Source organism: Camelina sativa, chromosome 10, assembly GCF_000633955.1.
Source record: "Camelina sativa cultivar DH55 chromosome 10, Cs, whole genome shotgun sequence".
Lineage (NCBI taxonomy): Eukaryota > Viridiplantae > Streptophyta > Magnoliopsida > Brassicales > Brassicaceae > Camelina > Camelina sativa.
In genome coordinates, this window is record NC_025694.1 from 7,388,838 (window position 1) to 7,410,961 (window position 22,124).

Here is a 22,124-nt window from a genome sequence, read left to right on the forward strand (position 1 = left end):
AAAAAAAAAAAAAAGAACAGAGCCTCTCTATAGGTGATGATAAGTCACTACTATCACCATTCCTTCAAACAAAAAAATGTGTATTCTTCAGTAACCATGCAAAATCCTCCCACTGAACTTAAGCGCAACTAGATCTCCTCTTCTTCAGGATCGAAGACACTGAAAATCTGGAAAAAGTAATTCAAATCAAAATATAATCATCGATCTTAATAGATTTAAAATCAATCTAATAAAGGAAACTTTTGTGAAACATTCCATCTAATTGCACAAATCAGGAATCTAAAATCCAGAAGATAATGTGAATCCAACTCAGATTCAGCTCCCAAAAAAGCATTACGTATGCACCGCCGTCAGATTATTCACAAGATTCATCTTCATCACGACGAGATAATAGATCCAAAAACGAACAAAGAACAAAAGAGAAACTAAGGTACCTTGAAACACCGAGTCACCAGAAAAGAGCAAATGATCTGAAGATCCTCCTTGTTCGTCTTGTTCGTGAAGCGAGCTCGCTTTAGAAGAAGAAGAAGAAGAAGAAGATTCACAAGAAATCCACAACAGTGAAGAAGAATAGTAACAAAAAAAGAAAAATTAAACAAAAAAGGTTAGTTATATTAATTAAGAGTTTTTAAAACCAAGTTTTTAATTAATTAATCATCTCCCCTCCGGAAATAATTATGGGAGTACGAATTCGATTTTTAATCATTTGTTTTCTTCTTCCGGAGCCATTAATGCCGTCTGTGTGTGAATGAATTGTGATCTAAGCGATCGAGACGGCGCGTACACAGCCACGCGATCGTATGTTAAGTTACCATACTACCCTTCGTGTTGTTACCTCCAAAAGGTCAACGACCGCATGCGTAGATTTCGAATTTTTGCGATATCGTTCTTCGTGAATAGAAATTTCTCTCTTCGCGTTATTGTGTGTTACTAACGTCTAACGAGTAAGAGTAATCATATATAAACGTAAAATATAATGAACTAGCAAAATAAGAAAAAAAAAACTTAATTTATTGATGAATATTGCAGCATTGCATTTCTTAATACAATTTCATCATAACAAAAACAAAAACAAAAACAAAAACAAAAAAAAATGACTTGAAAAATAGCTTCAATTTTAGATGTCGCCAAAACTAGGCACAAGTTTTGATCGATCAGCGCGACAGCAAAAACCATATACTACAACCTAACATGATGATGATGACTAATACACCGGTGGGGATTGCGATAAATTTTATGAGATCTGCTGATTCCATTTTTTTTTTTTTACTCGTGTTTTCTTCTTCGTTTTACATACAGTTGCTAACTATACTTATATACTGTATATGTATTTTCCAATACAACTCATCTATTAATTTTTTAGGTTTTACATTTGGTCACTAAAGAACGATTAACTAACAAAAATGGAAACTTTACATTTAGTCATTAAGGAGAATAAACTAGGAAAAATGGAAATTTTTACTATATTAATATTACGATACTTTATTGATCCTCATATAAACACATATGTACACAAGCATCGAAATGGTTTAGGGTTACTACAATAGTTTACCATTTTTTATTTCAATACATTCTAAATTTTCAATTTGTATATATTTAGTTCATCTTCTTTCTTACCTTAACACTTCTCTTGCGCTCTAAATGCGAAATTGCTTTTACTAAACATAATATATTATAAGATTGTTTTTGATGGGCTGGACTTTTTTATGGTTTGATAATTGATTCGTAAATGTATTCGACTAAGTTATCCAAGAATGACATATTTGATGAGTGCATTTGTGAGCGGATTTATATTGTCAATCGAGACGGCACGCACGTAGTTTCGAAGGTCAACAACAGCACATGTGTAGATGTCGAATTTGTGATATCAGATCAAGTTTTGTTCATTGTTATTGCCTTATTGGGTAACGACCATCGATGAGTTTGTTTCGTGATGATACATAGTTTTATTTTCTTTTTGTTGATCATACATGCAAATGATTTTATTTTCCAAATTAATGGCCTTCACAAATCACAAAACGTACATACGTACCCTCATTAATCCAAGTAGTAACTTGAGGCTTAAACCCCGATCACAACAGTAGTCAGTAGTGCCTCCACAATGAATAGTAAAATATTTACATATGTATATATGCATAGTGATTTAAGGCCAACACAATAACCTTACATTTGATTTCAGAACATTCTGAAACTTTGATATTTTAGGTCTTCTTTGATACAAATTTAAAAGGAAGAAAGAAGAAATAGTCACTCACGAAAACTCTACTGTGCTGTCTGTGAACGGATTATAGATTTAGCTAGTTATTAATGTAGTTACTAGTTTCTACTCCTAGTAGTAGCACAGGTATTATTTGAATAATTTGCTAAATCAGCTGTTTTTAATATATACGTTTATGTACATAATCCCCTTTTAAATATTTAAACTATGTCCATCGGTTGAAAAAGTCAACCAAGCTAGAAAACAAGTTTAGTATCAAAAGTTTTTAAAACCTTTTAATTCGCTCATAACTCTTTTTTAAGAATAATTTTTTAATCAAAAATATTCAAAAGTCGGTTACTAGTTATTAAACTTTTTAAAATTTGTGTATACTTGTTCTTATTTTTCGACAACCGACATGTACTCATATTTTATTTACCCACCTAAAAGATAAGTAAAATGGACGCGCGCTTCTAAGCTGATGCACAATAATAGACGACAATATACATTTTGTGGTCACGATTTATGATGAGATTCCCATTTTGTTTGTCAACTAATGTAGAAGATATTATACATCGCTTAGTTTTTAGGTGATGACAAACCAGAGAAGATCATAAAAGAGATAAGGTTACGAGTATATAATTTTACGCGCTTAGAGCCATTCATTGACCAAAACTAAATAGTATGCAGCTTCGTTTCTATATTCTCAAGTGGACGTTGATATGTCATATATATACATGTATTTAATTAGCACATTGACATTTGACTAACATATTTAGTAAGCTCATTGACATGTCACATGCAGGGTTGATTCTAAAAATTTCGAGAGTCCTATCGAAATACAGAACAAGCCTTATTTTTTTAATGGAACTATAATCAAACTTCTAGTTATAGCAACATTTTTATTGGTAATGGAAAATTACTGAACTAATGAGTAATGAAACGTGCATGGTTAGTTAAAGCGTTATCTTTTCTTTTTTTTTTTCATAATTTTCTAAAAAATTTACAACCTATACACCTAATTAATACATCATGTATGTCTTTTTTTTTTTTTTTCATACAATGCATTTTTTTTAGTGTGGATTATTGGTCTAAAACATATCAAATATAAAGTTTCTGAAGGTGGAAGTAGAAGAACCAGTGTTTTGTAAACTTGAGTGTGTCGCTGAGAATATATTATAAATATGGTGCATATGGAGCTATCTTTTGTGGATCTATATATGTGTTAACAGTTAGTTAGATCAGATCAATTAATATCATTTGTGATGATGTAACAAGACCAAAATAAAATCATAATTAATATTTTTTTGGGGAGTTTTGACTTTTGATTGTTTAATTGTGGATGAAAACAAATTCATGTAATTTGTTGGCTAAGTTAAGACTTAAGACCTGGTCTACCTCTCTAAACAAACCTTTCAGCATCACTCAAAACCCAAAAGTAAAAAACTCGAGAATCCTTTTTTTCCATTTTTGTTCCAAAGACAGAAAAGATTCTTAAATTGAGATTCTGACTGTACACACTTCGACATCTAAGAGACAATTGAATTAAACAAAAAGGTTCTGAAGGTTGTGAAGAAGAGAAAACGAAGAATGAGATTTGGAAAGGAGTTTGTGTCTCATATGATCCCAGAATGGCAAGAAGCTTACATAGATTACGCACACCTCAAAACCATTCTTCAAGACATCCAAGCTTCCCGGAAGAATTCAGATTCCAATAGCCAAAACACTCCTTCCTTCGCACGCAACCTAACCAGACGGTACAACCGCGACGCCTCGGTCTTTGATAATCACGACATTGTCGTCAACACTGTGACACGGGATGAAGAAGAGCTCGAGACGACGACGACGACGACATACGAGACTACGTTTTTGAAGGCCGGGGAAGCAGGTGGAGACTTTGAGGTTACCTTCTTTAGAACCCTAGATCGAGAATTCAACAAGGTGAACAACTTTTACAGGCTGAAAGTGGAGACAGCGAGGAACGAGGCTCTGGCTTTGCACAAACAGATGGATGCTTTGATTGCTTTCAGACACAAAGTTATGGATGAGAAGAAACCTTCTGTCTTTGATTCAGTCTCAGTAGACATCAATGGCTTAGCTTCTGAGGCTGGATCATCTTCCAAGTCTAGAGAACACAGTAAGTGAGTTTCAATTCTCACGTCCTGTTTTGATTTCAGTTTTTGGCTTGTGGAAATTTATAATTTATTAATCTTTTATGTTTTGATTATTCAGGAGTAGCATTAGCGGATCTTATGAGGAACGATGATGACACATCAAAAGAGAGTATTCTTGAGCGCATCAGGATGAACAAGACTCGAGAAATAACTCCTCTGACCGCCATAAAAACCATCCTCAAGGTCCATAAGCAGGACGAGCTCAAATTCACAAGAGAGAATCTCAAGGAAGTCGAGAAGCGACTTCAGATAGCGTTCATTGAGTTCTATCAGAAGCTTCGACATCTTAAAAATTACAGCTTCTTGAACGCTTCCGCTGTTTCCAAGATCATGAAGAAGTATGATAAGGTACTTAACTTTACATAAGTTTGACAAGCTTTTTCTAAATGACATTTACTCTAGTTTAATATAGTGGTGAGTTGATATGTTCTCCTCTTATAGATAGCCAAAAGAAATGCTGCGAAACTGTATATGGAGATGGTGGATAGGTCTTACCTCAGTAGCTCCGATGAGGTAAGCAGATTTAACCTTTTTAAAAATACAACTTATTCTTCTTCTACCTATAAAAATCGTAAAAAATGCAACTTCAGTTTGAAGCTTTAAACATGTGCAGGTTCATACTCAGTTGCTAAGATGTGAATCTATTTTCATTGAACATTTCTCCAATTCAAACCGGAGGCAGGGGATGAGCCTCTTAAGACCAAAAATAAACAAAGAGCGTCATCTTATAACGTTTTCCACCGGTATATATAAAAATACTAGTATCCAATCTTTGTTTGACATATATTTTCAAGAGTTATTCATAATTTTGTTCTGTTTTCTCTTTTGTGTTGTTTTGTTTTAGGCTTCTTCTTCGGCTGTGGTGTATCCCTCATAGTAGCTCTTGGTTTGATCACCCATGCACGTAATATCATGGGAACACTGGGACAAAGAACTTATATGGAAACAATGTTCCCTCTTTACAGGTCAGTGAAACGACCATATATACAAATAAAACACTTTCTCTCTGTAACATTCTTGAGAAGATATATATATATACATTTCATTTGCAGGTTCTTTGGGTTTGTAGTTTTGCACATGATCATGTATGCTGCTAATATATACTTCTGGAGGCGATACCGTGTGAATTACTCCTTCATCTTTGGATTCAAACAAGGAACTGAACTTGGTTACAGACATGTTCTACTTCTCAGCTTTGGTCTTGGTACACTTTCTTTGTGTGCTGTCTTAGTAAACCTTGACATGGAAATGGATGCAGAAACAAAAGACTACAGAACAGTCACTGAACTTGTTCCCCTCTTTCTTCTTGTCGTAAGTTCCTTCTCTATCTCTATCTCTCTCATTACAATTCACAACTTAATCCTTAATTGCGTTTGATATTGAGTTTGGTTCCTCTGCACCATTGCAGCTAGTGATCGCTATTGTTCTCTGCCCCTTAAACATTTTGTATCGGTCCAGCCGATACTTCTTCCTCGCAGTCCTGTTCCGCTGCATCGCTGCACCATTTTACACGGTACCAACAATAACTTCTGATACACTCATCTGAACCAAAACACAATAAATAAAATGTTACCATTCTTGCAGGTGAATCTTCCGGACTTTTTCTTGGCAGATCAACTAACAAGCCAGGTTTGAGAAGATTAAATACTCCAAAACTCGTTTCATACTTAATTTTGATCGATGACTTCTGATGTAAATAAGAAATGCAGGTTCAAGCACTGAGGAGTCTAGAGTTCTACATGTGTTACTATGGATTTGGAGATTTCAGACACAGACGACGAAACACCTGCACATCAAATATTGGATTCACAACATTCTACTTCATCGTTGCCGTCATACCTTACTGGTTACGACTTCTTCAGTGCATTCGAAGGATAATAGAAGAAAAAGATCTGTGTCATGGGTACAATGCCATCAAGTATCTCTTAACCATCATCGCAGCTTGTCTCAGAACAGCTTACACTCTAAACAGAGGAACCACATGGAACATCACAGCTTGGGTATTCTCGGGAGTTGCAACGTTTTACGGAACTTACTGGGACATTGTAGTTGACTGGGGATTGCTTCAAAGAGGATGTAAAAACAGTTTCTTGAGAGACAAGCTTCTTGTTCCTCACAAAACCGTGTACTATGCTGCAATGGTGAGAGCAAACAACAATATCCTCTGTTTTTGTTTTTCCTCTCTTTACATTATTTGTGAAGAGTGTAGCTTCATGTACTTGGCAGGTCCTGAATGTTTTGTTGAGGCTAGTGTGGCTGCAAACAGTTTTGAATCTGAAATTCTCTTTCTTGCATAGAGAAACAATGGTGGCGCTTCTGGCTTGCCTTGAGATCATACGCAGAGGTATCTGGAGCTTCTTCAGGTAAGCTTCAAACACTGAGAAAACGTGTTTCGGTGGATCTACATCTACACAGAATTAAAATTAAATGTTTTTGTTTTTGATTAGGCTGGAGAATGAGCATTTGAACAACGTTGGGAGATATAGAGCGTTCAAAACTGTCCCGTTACCGTTCAACTACGAGGAAGACGGAGATCATAACAATTAGCTGCTTCTCAAGAAATACTTGGTTTGATACAAACACTTGACCTAACTTGGTTAAAGAGTACAACAAAACGCAGAAGAAAAAGGACACTCGTACCCATTTGCACACTACCCCTTCAGATATTGACAAGATAAGCATCATGTCATTCTAGTGTCATAGGGTTATTTGTTGCGTTTTGGTTAAGAAATTGAATTCTTTCAAAAAAGTCTTGTTGTAAAATGTAAAATTGAAAATTATTATTATTATATTTATAGTTTCTTTCATTTCACCGAATCTCTAAATTGGACTTAAAACTATTTAATAGTGGAAGTGTTAATAAACCCAAAATTATAGTATTTTTCAATATTTATCGTTTTGTCCAAAAATATAAAGTATCTTTTTGAGACCAGTGATGGGCTTGAATGGATCTTTAAGGTTTGTGAAGGCCCAAAGATGATTGCGCGTTTGGGTAAAAGCGTCGAAATATCTGGAAACCGCTTAAATTAAATCTCTCGATATTATAAAGGCTCTCGCCTGCACAAAACCTTCGATTAGGGTTTTAGTCTTCTTCATAACACAGTTGCCGCTTCGATTCCTAGGAGTTCATCGTCGTCTAGCTAAAAATGGGTTTCTGGGGTTAGTTTCTCTCTTCTCAGTGTGTTCTTTGATTTGATTTTGAGATTTTCGCCTACAATACGGTTCTTGGGTTCTGATTATGTGCTCTTAACATATATGCAGGACTTGAAGTGAAACCTGGGAAACCTCAGCCTTATAATCCCAAAAACGAACAAGGAAAGATTCACGTCACACAGGTACTCTAATCTTGTTCTTTGTACCTTTTAAATCGTTAAGGTTGGAACTAATTTTGTATCTTTGTGTAGTCTTAGTTGTGAGAGTCTGAAAGTGTTGTTGATATGTATGTGTGTATGTTTTTTTTTGCTATTTTATTATTCAGGCAACACTAGGCTCTGGTTTTGGCAGAGAGAAGAGTGTGATTCAGTGTTCCATTGGAGACAAGGCTCCTGTTTTCTTGTGCTCACTTTTGCCAAACAAGATTGAATGCTGCCCTCTGAATCTCGAGTTTAACGATGATGATGAGCCTATCGAGTTCTCTGTGACTGGTGACAGAAGTATCCACCTGTCTGGATTCTTGGAGTATTATGATGAGGATGAGGATGAAGATGATTATGAGGAGGATGAAGATGATGTTTCGTATCCTTTTTTATTGTTTCTAGCTTCCTTAGCAAACTGATTCTTTCTTGTTTTTAAATATTTGTTCCATTCATCTGTCTAGAATGTTAAAGTTTTCATTGCGACAGTATTAGAGATGGTGTTGAAATCGGTGAATCTGAGTCGGACTATTCATGTGAATATGATAGTGAAGAGGATCAGTTGGATCAATTTGAAGACTTCCTTGATACTAATCTTGAAATGTATCGGAATGCCTCTGCCCCAAAGAGTGGAGGTACTTTTTCTTACAGAGATGCTTATCAGATATGAATAGTATCTTAGTACTTCTCGTTTAGCTTCTTTTTTTTGCTTGAATCGTCACTCTTGTCTTATAGCTACAAGGTTTCAATAAGAGGATTTAGCTTTTCAATCGTATATCTGTAAACTTGAACTGGGTAGCTCCAGGGTGCAGATCCGCTTCTACATTTGTGTTTAATAGTCATATTTACATATGATCTGTCCTTGTGCTGTTGATATAACTCTTAATAATTTCTTTGCTAGTTGTAATTGAGGAGATTGAAGATGAAGAGAAACATGCGAAAGATAGCAAGACAAAACGAACCAAGAAGAGTCAAGCTAGCGAAGCTGAGAATGCAAAGAAACAAATCGTCCCCATTGAGACTGCCCATGTTCCAGTTCTGGAAAGCGAAGATGAGGACGAAGACGGTTTACCTATTCCCAAAGGAGAAGCATCTGAACCAGAGAATAAGTTGGGTGAGAAGATGGACTTAGATAATGAAGAACAAGGTAGCAACAAGAAAAGGAAGGCCAAGGCTGCTGAGCAAGATGGTGGCCTAGAAAGGTACTTTCCTCTTTGATCTCTGCTCACTCTAAAGATATTGTGAACATATTTTTTATTAGAAAAAATATGGTGGGGATATGAAATTGTTTCAAAATCTGTTTCAGTGGAAGCAAGAGCAAAAAGAAGAAAAATCAGAAAGAAAAGAAGAAAGGGGAAAATGCCTCAGAGGCTGATGAACAAGTTCAGACTGGAAATGTGCTCAAAAAGCAGGAAACAAGCCAAGTTTCTCAGTAAGTAGATATTTAAATGATTAGGATCCACGCAAAGAAGGCTTTATGAATCTACAACGATTCTTTCAAACCTTTTCTCAACTAACAAATTTCTGTGCTCCTTATGGTATTATTGCAGGGGTGAAAGCTCCCAGACCCCAACTAAATCTGCTGAGAAGAAAAACAAGAAGAAGAAAAAGAACTCAAGTCAGGAAGCTACTACGGAGAATAACACCATTTCTAGTAGTGCTGAGAAGCAAACCCAAGTGGACTCCAAGTCTTCTCAAGTACGGACACACCCAAATGGGCTCAAAATTGAAGAGTTGAGCATGGGCAAGCCAAACGGCAAGAGAGCTGATCCTGGAAAACAGGTATGCACACTTATAGTCAGACATTTGCATACATGATATTAGATGATTGCTGCAATGTCATATATAGATTATGCAACAACATGGTAGTGTGATAAGAATGTGGGTATTTAGAGAATTGGCATCGGATATGAAGTGAGCAAACTATAACCCCTATCCACATTAGATAGGGAAGTGCTGCCCCTAAGAGCACCCAAACCACTAATTAGTGGTGAAGTCTACCCATTTGTCTTTGTGTGTTTTCAAAAAATTTTGGAGCTCATTCTATTGTCTCTGAGTGCAGGTTTTTGTCCGCTATATTGGAAAGCTTCAAAAGAACGGGAAGATTTTCGATTCCAACATTGGAAAATCACCTTTTAAGTTCCGTCTAGGTTTGTGTTTATAACTGGATTCAAAAATAAGAGCTTTGGAAATTGGTTGTGTGACTGGTACTTGATGCTAATGTGTTTGTTGTAACACGCAGGTGTTGGACAAGTCATTAAGGGATGGGATGTTGGCGTTAATGGTAACCTAATTTCTTACTTGTTTTTTTCACTCTGTTCAACTGTAAAATCATGTCGTTTTGATCACATGTTTTGAATTTCACAGGCATGCGTGTTGGTGACAAAAGAAGGCTTACAATTCCTCCATCAATGGGGTAAATCATTTTGAATTTATCTTCTTCTTTTTTCTTCCTTTGTGATTGTGATGTTATGTTTGACATATAATCGGATGAAAACACTAATTTCTGGCTTACAGGTATGGTACGAAAGGTGCTGGTCCCCAGATTCCTCCTAACGCTTGGCTGTCGTTTGAAGTCGAACTGGTTAATGTTCAATAAAACTTCCCTGATGGGGGATATATGAATGGTGTTGTAGCTGCCAAAGATTGAATCTTTTCTCCCTAACTCTTGAATCTTTTTAAAAATCTTTCGTGGTTGCTATCAGACAGTAACATTTTTTACAAGTTTTGTATTGCGATCCTTGCTTCATTGTTTTCCTATTCCAGATAACTTTTGCCGACCTATTTACAATTGTGTAAAAACCATAACTGGAATCGTATCAGACTGGTTCCATACTAGATCTGATCTTTACTTATTATACTTTCACAAACCAAATACTAGTTGCTAAAAATTTAACTAAATTCTGAATTAAACACCTCAATTAAAAAACGAAGCATATATTTGTTCCATCAAATGATTCATATGTGGAAGTCTCTCTCTATGGGTCTCTTACGTCAAATCAAAGTTACGAACGAACTTGTCATTTTGGTACCGTCAGAAAGACTTTGACTGGTTTCTTGTTCTGCAAGTTCTTTTTGACTGTTATTATCATCTTTTGACCCATTTTTTTTGTTTTTTTACAGGTTAACATTGATGATCCTCAAGACGTCACTATCGAAAGAGTGCCAAAACAAAAAAAAAAAAGCAACTTGAACTACAAATTATAACCAACAGAGATATACTAGAGTTTCAGAACAAAGATTGATTACATAAACAAGATTTATCATCCTTTTCTTAGATAAGAAACTACCTATAGAGTTCTCTACTATTCTAAACGCAATAAAACCACAACATAGTTAGTACTCCTTTAACCATGATTCTCTGAAAGAGACAAGCTTAATTTCTTCTCAATAGCAGAACTGACCTTCTTCAATATCTTTTGCCACTCTGTCTCCTCCCCTGTTTCCACACATTTTCAATTAATCGTTACTGATTGAACACTTTTTTTCATTATAAGACAATAGAAAGATGTTAATTTGATCAAATATATAGTACCTTGGAGACATGCTTCTCCAGTAAGCTTCCTTCTAGCTTCTTTCAAGAACGAAACTACTATAGGATTCATTCTGTTATCCTCTGCTCTAAGACAAATGTCTCCAACTTTTGCAGAAGTCACTTGGTTAGCCCAAGGACCTTGCTTCCAGAAGACTTTGAAACTGCACCCACACACTTCGCTCCCTTCCTCTTCACGTTCATGCTTCGTTCTCTCAACGTACGCACAAAGAATAAACCGGATCAAGATTATTTCAAAAACATTTAAACACCGGGACTACTAATTTCAAGACTCACCGTGACGACGATGGCGTCGTAGAACTTGACTTCGCCGGTGACGGAAGGGAACGTGGCGCAGACCTTGGTTCCATCAGTGACAGTGGGACACTCAGTGTCTTGCATCTGAACAGAACAAGCTCGAAACCTCTCTTCAAACTCTTGAATCTCGTCTGAGCTCTTGAAATCGTCGGAAGGGTAAAACTCGTCGAAATCACAAGTGAACCCGTTGAAGCTAATCAACAGAGCGTCGCACATCTCCGCAACCTCAACGGCGTACCAAGCTTCGTCCTCCGGTGACCGGAACTCAAGTTCCGGCCAGTTTTCGTCACACCATTCGACGTCATCGGCGAAATCTCCAGATATCTTCGTCGGACTAGTCTGATAAGACATAAGAGAGATGTGAATCTTCTTTAAAAGTGATGGTGACAACGACTGAAGCGTAGTGAAGAAGACTGAAGAGTCGATGAGGCCATGCAATGAGAGTTAAAGCTAACTTTATAGAAGAGCCAAAAGAGCATCTCTGTAAAAAAGTAAATTTCTCTGTTAGCTCTCTACCAGTCAAAATACTCTTAAAATTACGTTTTTATCCCTTTTCCAATTGGTAGTTGTAATCTGTGAATCCATACTTATCTTTTTGACTGTTTATATTCTAATTTCCTAAGTTTTTTTTAGAAGATAACACCAAAGTTTTGATATTTCACAAAAGATAATTGTCACTAGTTATATGTTTATAATACTGATGGGTCATATATTTACATAGTACTATCTTTACCGTAAATGCTACATCAGTTTTATAGTCATTTAATTTTGATAATTTCAGTAATTGAAACTTCAACTCACGTTTTAAGACTCTTAACTATACTTTTGGTATAACATACTCAGTTGTGGAGTCAATTTGAAAAGTCATTTATCATATTCTAAAAGAATAAGAAAACTAGGCTATACATATTTGATCAAATGTGGCTTTCTTAACCAAATTCAAATCCTCGTTCGAATACCAATGTAAGCTATATAAACAATAAACAAACGCTTAAATCAAAATTTATACCTTATCTCTCGCTTTGGTTTGTCAAGAATGAATTCATCCGAAGAAGAAGAATTTGAGAAAGAAATCACAAAGAAACATCAACCACTTGTCACCATGTAACTGCCCTTTTTGATTACTGTTTTGAGTCTTTTTCTCTTCAGAAACTTCTTTCAAGTTCTTCTTATAGATCTAACATTCTTGCAATATATGTAGAGAATGAAACAAGTAAAACAAACATGGGAGTAAAAAAAAAAAAAAACATGGGAGTTAATGATGGTGAGAGAAAAAAGAAACATGAGTTGGTGGGAAGTTACCGCACTAAATCACTAATCATCAATTAACTCTCAACCAACTCATCCATTACATATTTAAACCGATATCGTTAACTTAACCAGAATGTATTTTCAATGTATACATCAATTGTGTCAAAATACATTGAAGAAAAATGTAAAATTGGAGAAGCAAAGTGATAATAACTTTTCTTGAAAGAGAGTTTTGCAATCGTAAATTTTGTTTCTAACATGGGGATACTACAACAATCACAAGTAGGGAGAGAGAACCTAAAGATAGCAGTATCTAAACATTCTGTGTTAAAAACAATCAACCAAAATCTGAAAACTCCATCATCCATCACCCTAACAAATCCGTGAAAAAGAAACCGTTTAGGATCATCAGATCAGCTCGGTATCTCGTTGTCAGATTGGCTATCGCCTCCGAATTCTTCCTCATCACCTTCTAACTCATCGTCATCTTCTTCGTCTTCCTCGCCTTCCTCTTCTCCTCCATCTCCTCTTGCTCCTACTGGGATGGAAGTGAAAGGATCCTTGACGTGGTTAACCGAGTTTGTGTAGTAACTGTGAACCGCATTCGTTGTGTTTGCATGCGTGTATGAAGTAGTTTGTGCAGGTATAGCAACGGAGTTGTTAAGTCTCTCGAACCTCGCTTTCCTTTCTTCTGCTGTGATGTTGAAGGAGATTGAAGATGGTTGAGCTCCGAATCTTTGCCGTCTTTCTTTTGCTAGCTCCAGCTGTGACTGCTCTTGACCCGCTACAAATGTCCCTACCATTACCTGTTGTAGTAAACCGATGTCAGGACACACGACACTCATGTTCCAAGAGACCACACAAGATCGGTGGAAATGTTGAACTAACCTGGACAGGACCAGCAGCAAGAAAGAGACCAGCGAGTCCTCCACCAAAGACACGACCATCTGGTCCTGCGAGACAAACACTCATGCCACCAGCTCTACTTCGAGTTCCTCCAGAGTCATTTTGCATAAACGAACCCGTCAAAGAGAGAATCTCAAAACGACCCTGCTCACAACCCCAAAGACGTTTGAAGGAAACCAAACACAGAGAAGCGCATTCTTTATTTATACAAGACGAGAGAAGAAGAGAGTATTTGTACCTCATAAGTTAGAGTACCGCCGGATGTCATAGACTGACGAAGCGTAACATTGGAGATAGGACCATTAGCTGAAAGGATACAGATAGCACGAGATCCTTGTTGAGAGAATGTCATTATCTTCATTGTCACATCCTGCACAAATCCAAATGTCAAGAGATCACTCTCCGGCGTATACAACCACATCACCAATGAATATTCAGAAAGAAAACATACCTCTCCGGCGTTGACGGTCAGTACATGAGGTGTAAAGTTGGCACCAACGAAATCTGCAGTTCCTGCACCTGCGATATTGGTATCAACTGCATCCAGAGATGTCAATATCAAAGCTGAGACGACAAATCATTAAAGACTTAAACAGGCAGACACATACTAAACTAAAACAAGTATGTACTTTTTGATCTACAAAACAAACACAAGACCATGGTATCTCTCTAATCCTCAAGCTTTTGGGAAACGTTGTGATATCAACATCTTAATCTTCTTACTCTAAAGACGTAGCCTTTTATGACTTCTGACACAAAAGTTACCAACATCGTACAAGTCAGACCGGATAGATCCAGATGAGTCGACATAACTAACAAAACTGCTACACAATGTAACAGGCAAGAATCGAAAGGTTCCAAAGAGAACATTATACGTACCAGGACTTCTATCGAATTGGAACATTTGAGATTTCTTGAGCCATCGACTAGACTTGCCACGTCCTCTTCCTCTTCCTCGTTTCCTTGGAGGGAACTCCGACGTCAACGGAACGGAGGATGAGATTGGCATCGGGGAAAGAGTCACGGCGAGAGTCCCATCGGGATTATACTTTCTCGGCCTACCCCTCCTCTTCTTCATCTGCTCAGAGGAAGCGTTCTCCGCCGGCATTGTTAAGCTAAACTGAGGAGCCGCATTATCAGCAACGGTTCCTGCTACGGAGGAGGTGGCGGCGGAGGAGACAGTGATGGGTTGGCCCAAAAACGGGTTAGGGTTATCGGGTCGTGGTGGTGGGTCCATTGAGTAACCACTACCACCACCATCAGAAGAAGCAGCAGCTTCATGTTGTTGCTTCAAGCCGAAACTGCTGCTAGTGATGTTATGGTTTTTGACGATGTTGGTTCCTTCTCTCTCTTCCATCCGGACATAAGATCAAGTGATTCTGTTGGGAGATATTCCGACAAATCAGTAGGTAGAGATCCTCCCTTGGAATCTTTATTATGATCACGAAAGATTCAAGATTGGTTTCTTGAAAGCTTCTTCTTGAAGTTCAAGATTCAGAAGTACGAGTGACACAATAAAAAACGAAAGATGAGATTTTTGAAGGAGTTTTTAAAACAGATCAATAGAAAAAGCTAAATTAAAGAAGAAAAAAAACAGAGCTTCCATGGAGGAATGAATCTTAATTTCAGAAAATTCGACCTAAATCAAACATAATTACAAGCAAAGAAGAAAGATCTAATTTTTATTTATTTATTTTTTTTTTTGTTCAAAGGGGGTGGTTTAAGTTGGGGGAGAAATTTCTTAACGAGTTGAAAGGGCGAAATTAGGGTTTTGGCAAGAAATGGAAAGAGAAAAACAAAAATAAAAATAAAGAATGGGATATTATTATACAAAATTTTATTATATGTAGAAAAAGAAAGAGAGAGAAATTAGGGAAAATGTAACTGTAGATTTGAATAGATGAATAAAAAAATCAAAGACTTAATTCGAATTATTAATTACCTGGTTAAAGGACGAAAACTGTTCCGGTTTTGTAATCTTGTTTTGTTATTACAGCGTTAAGCTAAAATTAATTTTGTAATTTGGTTATGGATAACAGGAAAACCAAACAAAATGGGTTTTTGTATCTATATTTTTGATTTTTGGTCAACGAAAATGGTTTTTGTATATAGTAAGTAAATCATTTTTGGGATTTTAAAATAGGAAAAATAAAAAGCTGTAAAGCGAAGGAGCTAACGTAACGTTTGAGCCATGCCAATTTGCCTTTTTTTTTTTTTTTTGCTCCTATGCTATATACAATCACATTAGAGATAGAGACATATAGTAGTTAGTTTTAGTTGTTGTTGTATATCTTTAGTCTCTAATCACGTTGACTAATATTCCTCCCTAACTCCCACAAACTCTGTCTGTGGGTGGTCTTACGGACTGGGCCTGTCAGAGTCCATATATATTCACATGTCTAATGAATCATCGCACGTTTGGCTTCTTTATAGATAAGACTATGATATAAACCGGTTTCTCTAGAACAATTGTGTTACACGGGACTGACTAAGCTATCACAACTCCTAACAGTTTTGATCTTCATATCTAAATTGTCTTCAATGTACTTTGCCAAAGAAACATTGTTAGCTTTTGTGTTTGTAGACAAGTGTATGACATGTCAATCATAACAAATGTATAATGAAACATTATCGATATAGTAATACATGTATACTATTTAATTATTTGGAACGATAATTATTCTAAAATACCATAAATAAAGTTTTTTTTTAGAGAAAGTATAACATTGTTACATTTTCAAAAACTTCACAAGCATCTAGTAGGAATATAGGATTAGAAAAAGATTTTAAACTTTTCTTTTGAGGAAAATTATTTATGTGGATTTGTCCGTTTTTATTTTCTTCGAATGAGAAATAAATATATGGTGGTTTTTAGAACATTCGATGATTTTCTGAAATTTATATATTGATTTTTAATATGATCGACAAAATTAATTTGGCGTTTATGTGACAAATATGTGACAAACCATTATTTATTTTTTGAAGAAAAAACTTTTATACCCAAATTTGTTTATTTCTCTTTATTAAAAAAATATTCTTAAAGAAAATTAAATTTATATATTTATATTCTAGTTGATGTAATTATTTGTCGAAAAAAAAATGATGTATTTATTTATTTATTTCTTGTTGGGCAAAAAAACCCTAAATCTTAACCCGAATACAACAACACCTGACCCGTTTCTTATTCCCGCACTGAGCAGACACGATGAGCTCCGAGAACGAAGAAGACTCTTCAGGTGTGCGACGGCGCGTGTCCTGCACCAAATGCTTCGACGCTCTCTGGTTCTGCTACTGTAAGTCTTCGTTTCCCCTCATCTGATCGCATTTTATGATTCTCCATCTTCGATCTGCTACTACTGGTTCAAAATTGGAAAATTATTTATTCCTCCTGGGAAACCCAAAATTTGAACTTGATTGAGATTTGATCCACCCTTTATAAACAATCTTTACCTTGTGATTCTGATTTTAGCAATTGAGCTCTTCGTCAACGACTAATCTGTAGTTTACGAGCTTGTTTTCTGCCTGTTATAGATAGACTAGAGAACCTTGGTCAGAGTTTTGAAAATGATATAGCTTTACACCATCAAAGGATCTCTGAAACCATTTCCCTCAATGTATTGTTTTGTTGAAGGGATGTCTAGATGGTCCAACATAACCAGCAATGGCGATGAGACAGGACAAGGTTGGGTACCAATACAAAATGGCTTAGTCTTAGAAAATGGCATCAGGTTCTTGTTTCTTGAAAAAATGTTTCGCCTTTTAGGAAAGAACATCCTTGGAATTTTCTAGTTTGCTTTCTGCATTCACTTCTCTGTTAAATTATGTTTCTGGTGTTTTGTGTTGCATTCACTTCATCTGTAATGTTCTCTTGCTCCATTGAACTTAAGTTATACTTTTTTCTTCCTTTTGAAAATCGAGTTTCATAGATTAACTCAGACGATCTCTTTGCAGCACCATTTTACCAAATGCAGCAGTATTACCGGGTTGGTAGACTTGATGATTGTACTAAGAAGTTCTCTGATCTCTTTGACTGTCTTTCCTTAAAGACAAAAAGAGCTTCTGAAGCCGAGGTTTGTAGCTTCTTTGATCTTGCAGTTGGTTCATTCTTCATTACTTTTGTCTACTCAAGAGGATATTAGATTAGACCATCTATTGGATTCCACATAGACTAGCTCTTATGTTCTGCTTCAATTCTGTATTTGCGCAAAAGGATAAATATGGACATTTTCCTTATGCACCATGTCCAGTATTACTCAAAACATTGGTTAAGGTTGCACTGTTTATGTAATGCATGTGTCTGTTATGTTCCAAGATATTTAAGGCCTGACAATTGCAGAAAATTCTAAAAGAGCAAGAGATGGCAGATGCGGCAAAACATATCTGGATTATGCGAACACAAGAAGAAGCTTCAAGTCATTGGAATGAGACTTTTGGGCATTTGGATGATCCAAATTATTAAAGGGTACAGGTTTCATTCTTGACGGAGATTTTAACTTCCAAGAAACTCGATGTCTGCTAGAGCCTAGAGGTCTGCAGAGTATTCTGCCGGATAGAAAAAGCTTTTTGTCATCGCTTACCATGAACATTTTGAGCAAACTTAAGTTATACCTCGATCTCCAAAGAAGGCCACCTCGAAAGATGGAGGGATGTTTAAAGATCATTTATTGGATTGTGGATGTATTTGGTTGATTGGTAACAACAGAAAATACTTTGCTAAATAAAATCTTACATCTATTATCAGAAATGTTTCAATGTTTTTTTTTCATTGGAGAAGTACTTACTAGCTGTTTCACCTCATCTAAGATCAACGCAGCTCTTGGTAATCTATTGAGCAAACACATTGAGATTCTTGTTCATAAAGTCTCAACCACCTTGGGAAACTGGCTGGCGTTGAGACGGATATTAGACTTCTAGTAAGCTGTCAGAAACCTCTGACGGGTGGTACAAAATTACTAAATTTAGAAGTCAAAACTTGAACTAGGAGATTTTGCCATAAGCCCTTTATTGCTATTTGTGAACACCAAAGCGTTTGTGTTATTATAATTAGATACTGGCTTGAGCAATACTAGCGTGAAGAAGCAAAAGCGTTCTTTATTGGCCATTGAAGGAGAGACAGAGAGATTGCCTATTTGTGTAAAGTATGAAAAACAGAGAAGGTATGCATTGCTTCGCTTCCTTTAGACTCTCATAACATCGAGGTAAGCTTTTCCATCAAGTTCACGGGAGAACAAGCCATTGAAATACTCCTCGGTGGTTACGCTCTTGAAAATTGCAGCCTTATGCCTTTCCACGAGACTTTTCATCGGACCAATATATTTACCCAATCCCATATTGTGGAATGTTGCCACAGAAAGCCTCTCTTTCTCTGAGTTCACAACTCCGCGATGCTCTATACTCCGGTATGTCCCATTCGTTATGATCTACGTGAATTATCAATACTATTATCAGAACATTTACGATCGATGATACCAAGAATAGGCTCTATCGTCCGTATAACGTACCTCTAAGATGTCTCCGATGTTGACAACTAAAGCATTTGGGAGAGGTTTGACAGTAACCCACTTGCCATCTTTCTTGATTTGGAGACCATCAACATCATTAACCTGCAACAGTATGGTGAGCCCTGTAGAATCAGAATGCGGTGTTAGACCAATAACCTTATCTGGCTCAGGACAAGGCGGGTAGTAATTCATCCTGATCCTCTGCCCTAACTCATCATCAAACAACTCTTCCATTTCCTCGGGCTTGATCTTCAGTGCTACCGCTATTTTCGCCAATAGGATCTTAGTTATGCTTTTCACTTCAGCCGAATACTTGTCTAGTGAATCTCTGAAGAAACAATAACCAAACTTTTAGGCATTGTGGAGTTAAGTGAGCATGGTTTTATTTACATATTTGAGGGCAAACCTAAAGGGAAGAGGTAACTTGGGAAACAAGTGAGCCTCGCGAAATCGGACAGGTTGCATAGTAAGTAAGAACATATCTGCCCAGTCGAGTTTCTGCTCTTCTGAAACCACAAATAATTGTCCAAACCCTTCGATCTCATCGGGTTTTTGCCATAACTTCTTCTTCTCTTCCATGGGAAGATTGAAGAAATCTTGAATCTCCGACTTGAACTTTTCTAAGAAAGTTGAGTCCATCCCATGGTTTACAAGCTGCTTAGATAAAAGTACATAAAGAAACGCCGCAATGATATATCTGAATTACATATGGGGTTCAGAATAGTAAACAATCAAAACGAGGGATTCTTTTATAAAGAATTGAGTGTTTGCAGAGCTGTTTCGTTATATATATAAAAAAAACAAGACTTGCCTGGAAAAAACCCCATTCTTTGCATGCAAAGTCGAGCTTTTCAATCTCAGAATCCAAAGAAGACAAAAGACTCATGTCTATGATTGGGATCTGGTTTCGTAAACCAGTTTCACTTGAGATCTCAGCTTTGTCTTGACCAGACCGTACATACCTCGGAGGAACCGCCGTGATAATATTCTCCTTCACCATTTCTTGAACAGAAGGAACTATGATAGAGCGTCGGGTTACTCCTTTGCCTTCCATGGCCGCTTCTTCTTGAAAAGTTGCTCTAGTTTCCACAGAAAGATAACAACAAGTCAAACAGAATTAAAAGGACAATGTTTTTTTTTTTTTTGTGTGGGTCTAATAAGAAAGTGTCGACAAATAAGAGAACGATGTCGTTTTGCATGTTAGGTGTTCTCAGTAGGACGTAGTAGACCACACACTTGGCAAACTCGTTTATTTATATAATTAGATTACTACAACGTTTATCAGAAAGCATGGAAAACAGAGACGAACACAGAGACAGAGTATATATACTACAACTAACAACAGGAACGGTGTTGAGAACAGGGTTTCTTGAGCTAAAAGGCAATGGTTTTATGCATTGTTTCTTTTTAGGTTCTCATAAGATTAACGTGTAAGCTTTTCAGTCGAGCTCACCTCACGGGAGAACAAGGTAAAATGTTTCCGATGTTGACAACTAAAGCATTTGGGACTTGGGAGAGGTTTGACAGTAACCCACTTGCCATCTTTCTTGATTTGGAGACCATCAACTTCATTAACCTGCAATAGTATTCTGTTAAGTGAAGTACGATGCCGTTTTAAAAGTTTGGAACTTTGAATAACTGTACGACGTCGTCTGAAAACCTTCTCTCTGGACCACACATTTAGAACGAGAGTCTTCTTCAGTCTCCACCACAACAATTTGCTTCATCTCCCTCACTGCTTCGAGTTCATGGAAACAACTACTAATAAATCCAGTGATTCTGTTCTTCCTCCATCATCATCCTCATGGCGTCGCTCGCTCTCCCGCATTTCCNTAAGAAAGTTGAGTCCATCCCATGGTTTACAAGCTGCTTAGATAAAAGTACATAAAGAAACGCCGCAATGATATATCTGAATTACATATGGGGTTCAGAATAGTAAACAATCAAAACGAGGGATTCTTTTATAAAGAATTGAGTGTTTGCAGAGCTGTTTCGTTATATATATAAAAAAAACAAGACTTGCCTGGAAAAAACCCCATTCTTTGCATGCAAAGTCGAGCTTTTCAATCTCAGAATCCAAAGAAGACAAAAGACTCATGTCTATGATTGGGATCTGGTTTCGTAAACCAGTTTCACTTGAGATCTCAGCTTTGTCTTGACCAGACCGTACATACCTCGGAGGAACCGCCGTGATAATATTCTCCTTCACCATTTCTTGAACAGAAGGAACTATGATAGAGCGTCGGGTTACTCCTTTGCCTTCCATGGCCGCTTCTTCTTGAAAAGTTGCTCTAGTTTCCACAGAAAGATAACAACAAGTCAAACAGAATTAAAAGGACAATGTTTTTTTTTTTTTTGTGTGGGTCTAATAAGAAAGTGTCGACAAATAAGAGAACGATGTCGTTTTGCATGTTAGGTGTTCTCAGTAGGACGTAGTAGACCACACACTTGGCAAACTCGTTTATTTATATAATTAGATTACTACAACGTTTATCAGAAAGCATGGAAAACAGAGACGAACACAGAGACAGAGTATATATACTACAACTAACAACAGGAACGGTGTTGAGAACAGGGTTTCTTGAGCTAAAAGGCAATGGTTTTATGCATTGTTTCTTTTTAGGTTCTCATAAGATTAACGTGTAAGCTTTTCAGTCGAGCTCACCTCACGGGAGAACAAGGTAAAATGTTTCCGATGTTGACAACTAAAGCATTTGGGACTTGGGAGAGGTTTGACAGTAACCCACTTGCCATCTTTCTTGATTTGGAGACCATCAACTTCATTAACCTGCAATAGTATTCTGTTAAGTGAAGTACGATGCCGTTTTAAAAGTTTGGAACTTTGAATAACTGTACGACGTCGTCTGAAAACCTTCTCTCTGGACCACACAT

General features: G+C 36.7%; 6 protein-coding genes and 1 long non-coding RNA gene across 11 annotated transcripts; 3 read left to right on the forward strand and 4 right to left on the reverse strand.

The window, feature by feature from the left end:
- On the reverse strand, positions 11-733 carry LOC109126946. The gene is made up of 2 exons (XR_002033662.1): positions 435-733; positions 11-167 (listed from the first exon to the last, which is right to left on the reverse strand). It is a non-coding gene; the product is annotated as an uncharacterized LOC109126946 (long non-coding RNA).
- Positions 3,579-7,183, forward strand: LOC104717731 (phosphate transporter PHO1 homolog 4-like). Of its 2 annotated transcripts, none has more exons than XM_010435348.1 (11): positions 3,579-4,334; positions 4,430-4,719; positions 4,813-4,884; positions 4,985-5,114; positions 5,216-5,336; positions 5,424-5,682; positions 5,780-5,884; positions 5,956-6,000; positions 6,081-6,512; positions 6,598-6,734; positions 6,819-7,183. In XM_010435348.1, exons 1-11 carry the CDS (start codon positions 3,788-3,790, stop codon positions 6,916-6,918), a joined length of 2,238 nt encoding a protein of 745 aa, XP_010433650.1. In that variant the 5' UTR covers positions 3,579-3,787; the 3' UTR covers positions 6,919-7,183. The 2 variants fall into 2 exon arrangements, with proteins under 2 accessions (XP_010433650.1, XP_010433652.1); XM_010435350.1 differs by having other exon boundaries at positions 6,669-6,734; positions 6,819-6,911.
- Positions 7,411-10,562, forward strand: LOC104717733 (peptidyl-prolyl cis-trans isomerase FKBP53-like). Its single transcript, XM_010435351.2, has 11 exons — positions 7,411-7,530; positions 7,633-7,706; positions 7,850-8,106; positions 8,220-8,359; positions 8,626-8,926; positions 9,031-9,156; positions 9,275-9,506; positions 9,787-9,874; positions 9,967-10,008; positions 10,092-10,140; positions 10,242-10,562. Exons 1-11 carry the CDS (start codon positions 7,518-7,520, stop codon positions 10,321-10,323), a joined length of 1,404 nt encoding a protein of 467 aa, XP_010433653.1. The 5' UTR covers positions 7,411-7,517; the 3' UTR covers positions 10,324-10,562.
- On the reverse strand, positions 10,900-12,779 carry LOC104717734. Of its 2 annotated transcripts, XM_010435352.1 has the most exons (4): positions 12,584-12,779; positions 11,554-12,055; positions 11,260-11,461; positions 10,900-11,163 (listed from the first exon to the last, which is right to left on the reverse strand). In XM_010435352.1, exons 2-4 carry the CDS (start codon positions 11,923-11,925, stop codon positions 11,072-11,074), a joined length of 666 nt encoding a protein of 221 aa, XP_010433654.1. In that variant the 5' UTR covers positions 11,926-12,055; positions 12,584-12,779; the 3' UTR covers positions 10,900-11,071. The 2 variants fall into 2 exon arrangements, with proteins under 2 accessions (XP_010433654.1, XP_019086487.1); XM_019230942.1 differs by lacking the exon at positions 12,584-12,779 and having other exon boundaries at positions 11,554-12,179.
- Positions 13,013-15,512, reverse strand: LOC104717735 (AT-hook motif nuclear-localized protein 3-like). The gene is made up of 5 exons (XM_010435353.2): positions 14,611-15,512; positions 14,183-14,268; positions 13,970-14,101; positions 13,714-13,875; positions 13,013-13,631 (listed from the first exon to the last, which is right to left on the reverse strand). Exons 1-5 carry the CDS (start codon positions 15,086-15,088, stop codon positions 13,239-13,241), a joined length of 1,251 nt encoding a protein of 416 aa, XP_010433655.1. The 5' UTR covers positions 15,089-15,512; the 3' UTR covers positions 13,013-13,238.
- Positions 16,865-18,496, forward strand: LOC104717736 (uncharacterized protein C227.17c-like). 3 transcript variants are annotated; one of them, XM_010435354.2, is made up of 4 exons: positions 16,865-17,024; positions 17,363-17,413; positions 17,683-17,801; positions 18,068-18,496. In XM_010435354.2, the coding sequence occupies exons 1-4, from the start codon at positions 16,937-16,939 to the stop codon at positions 18,188-18,190; spliced, it is 381 nt and encodes a 126-aa protein (XP_010433656.1). In that variant the 5' UTR covers positions 16,865-16,936; the 3' UTR covers positions 18,191-18,496. The 3 variants fall into 3 exon arrangements, with proteins under 3 accessions (XP_010433656.1, XP_010433657.1, XP_019086888.1); XM_019231343.1 differs by having other exon boundaries at positions 16,939-17,024; positions 17,373-17,413; XM_010435355.2 differs by lacking the exon at positions 17,363-17,413 and having other exon boundaries at positions 16,867-17,024; positions 18,068-18,489.
- LOC104717737 (protein SRG1-like) lies at positions 18,710-20,367 on the reverse strand. The gene is made up of 4 exons (XM_010435356.2): positions 20,044-20,367; positions 19,639-19,886; positions 19,233-19,560; positions 18,710-19,151 (listed from the first exon to the last, which is right to left on the reverse strand). The coding sequence occupies exons 1-4, from the start codon at positions 20,284-20,286 to the stop codon at positions 18,909-18,911; spliced, it is 1,062 nt and encodes a 353-aa protein (XP_010433658.1). The 5' UTR covers positions 20,287-20,367; the 3' UTR covers positions 18,710-18,908.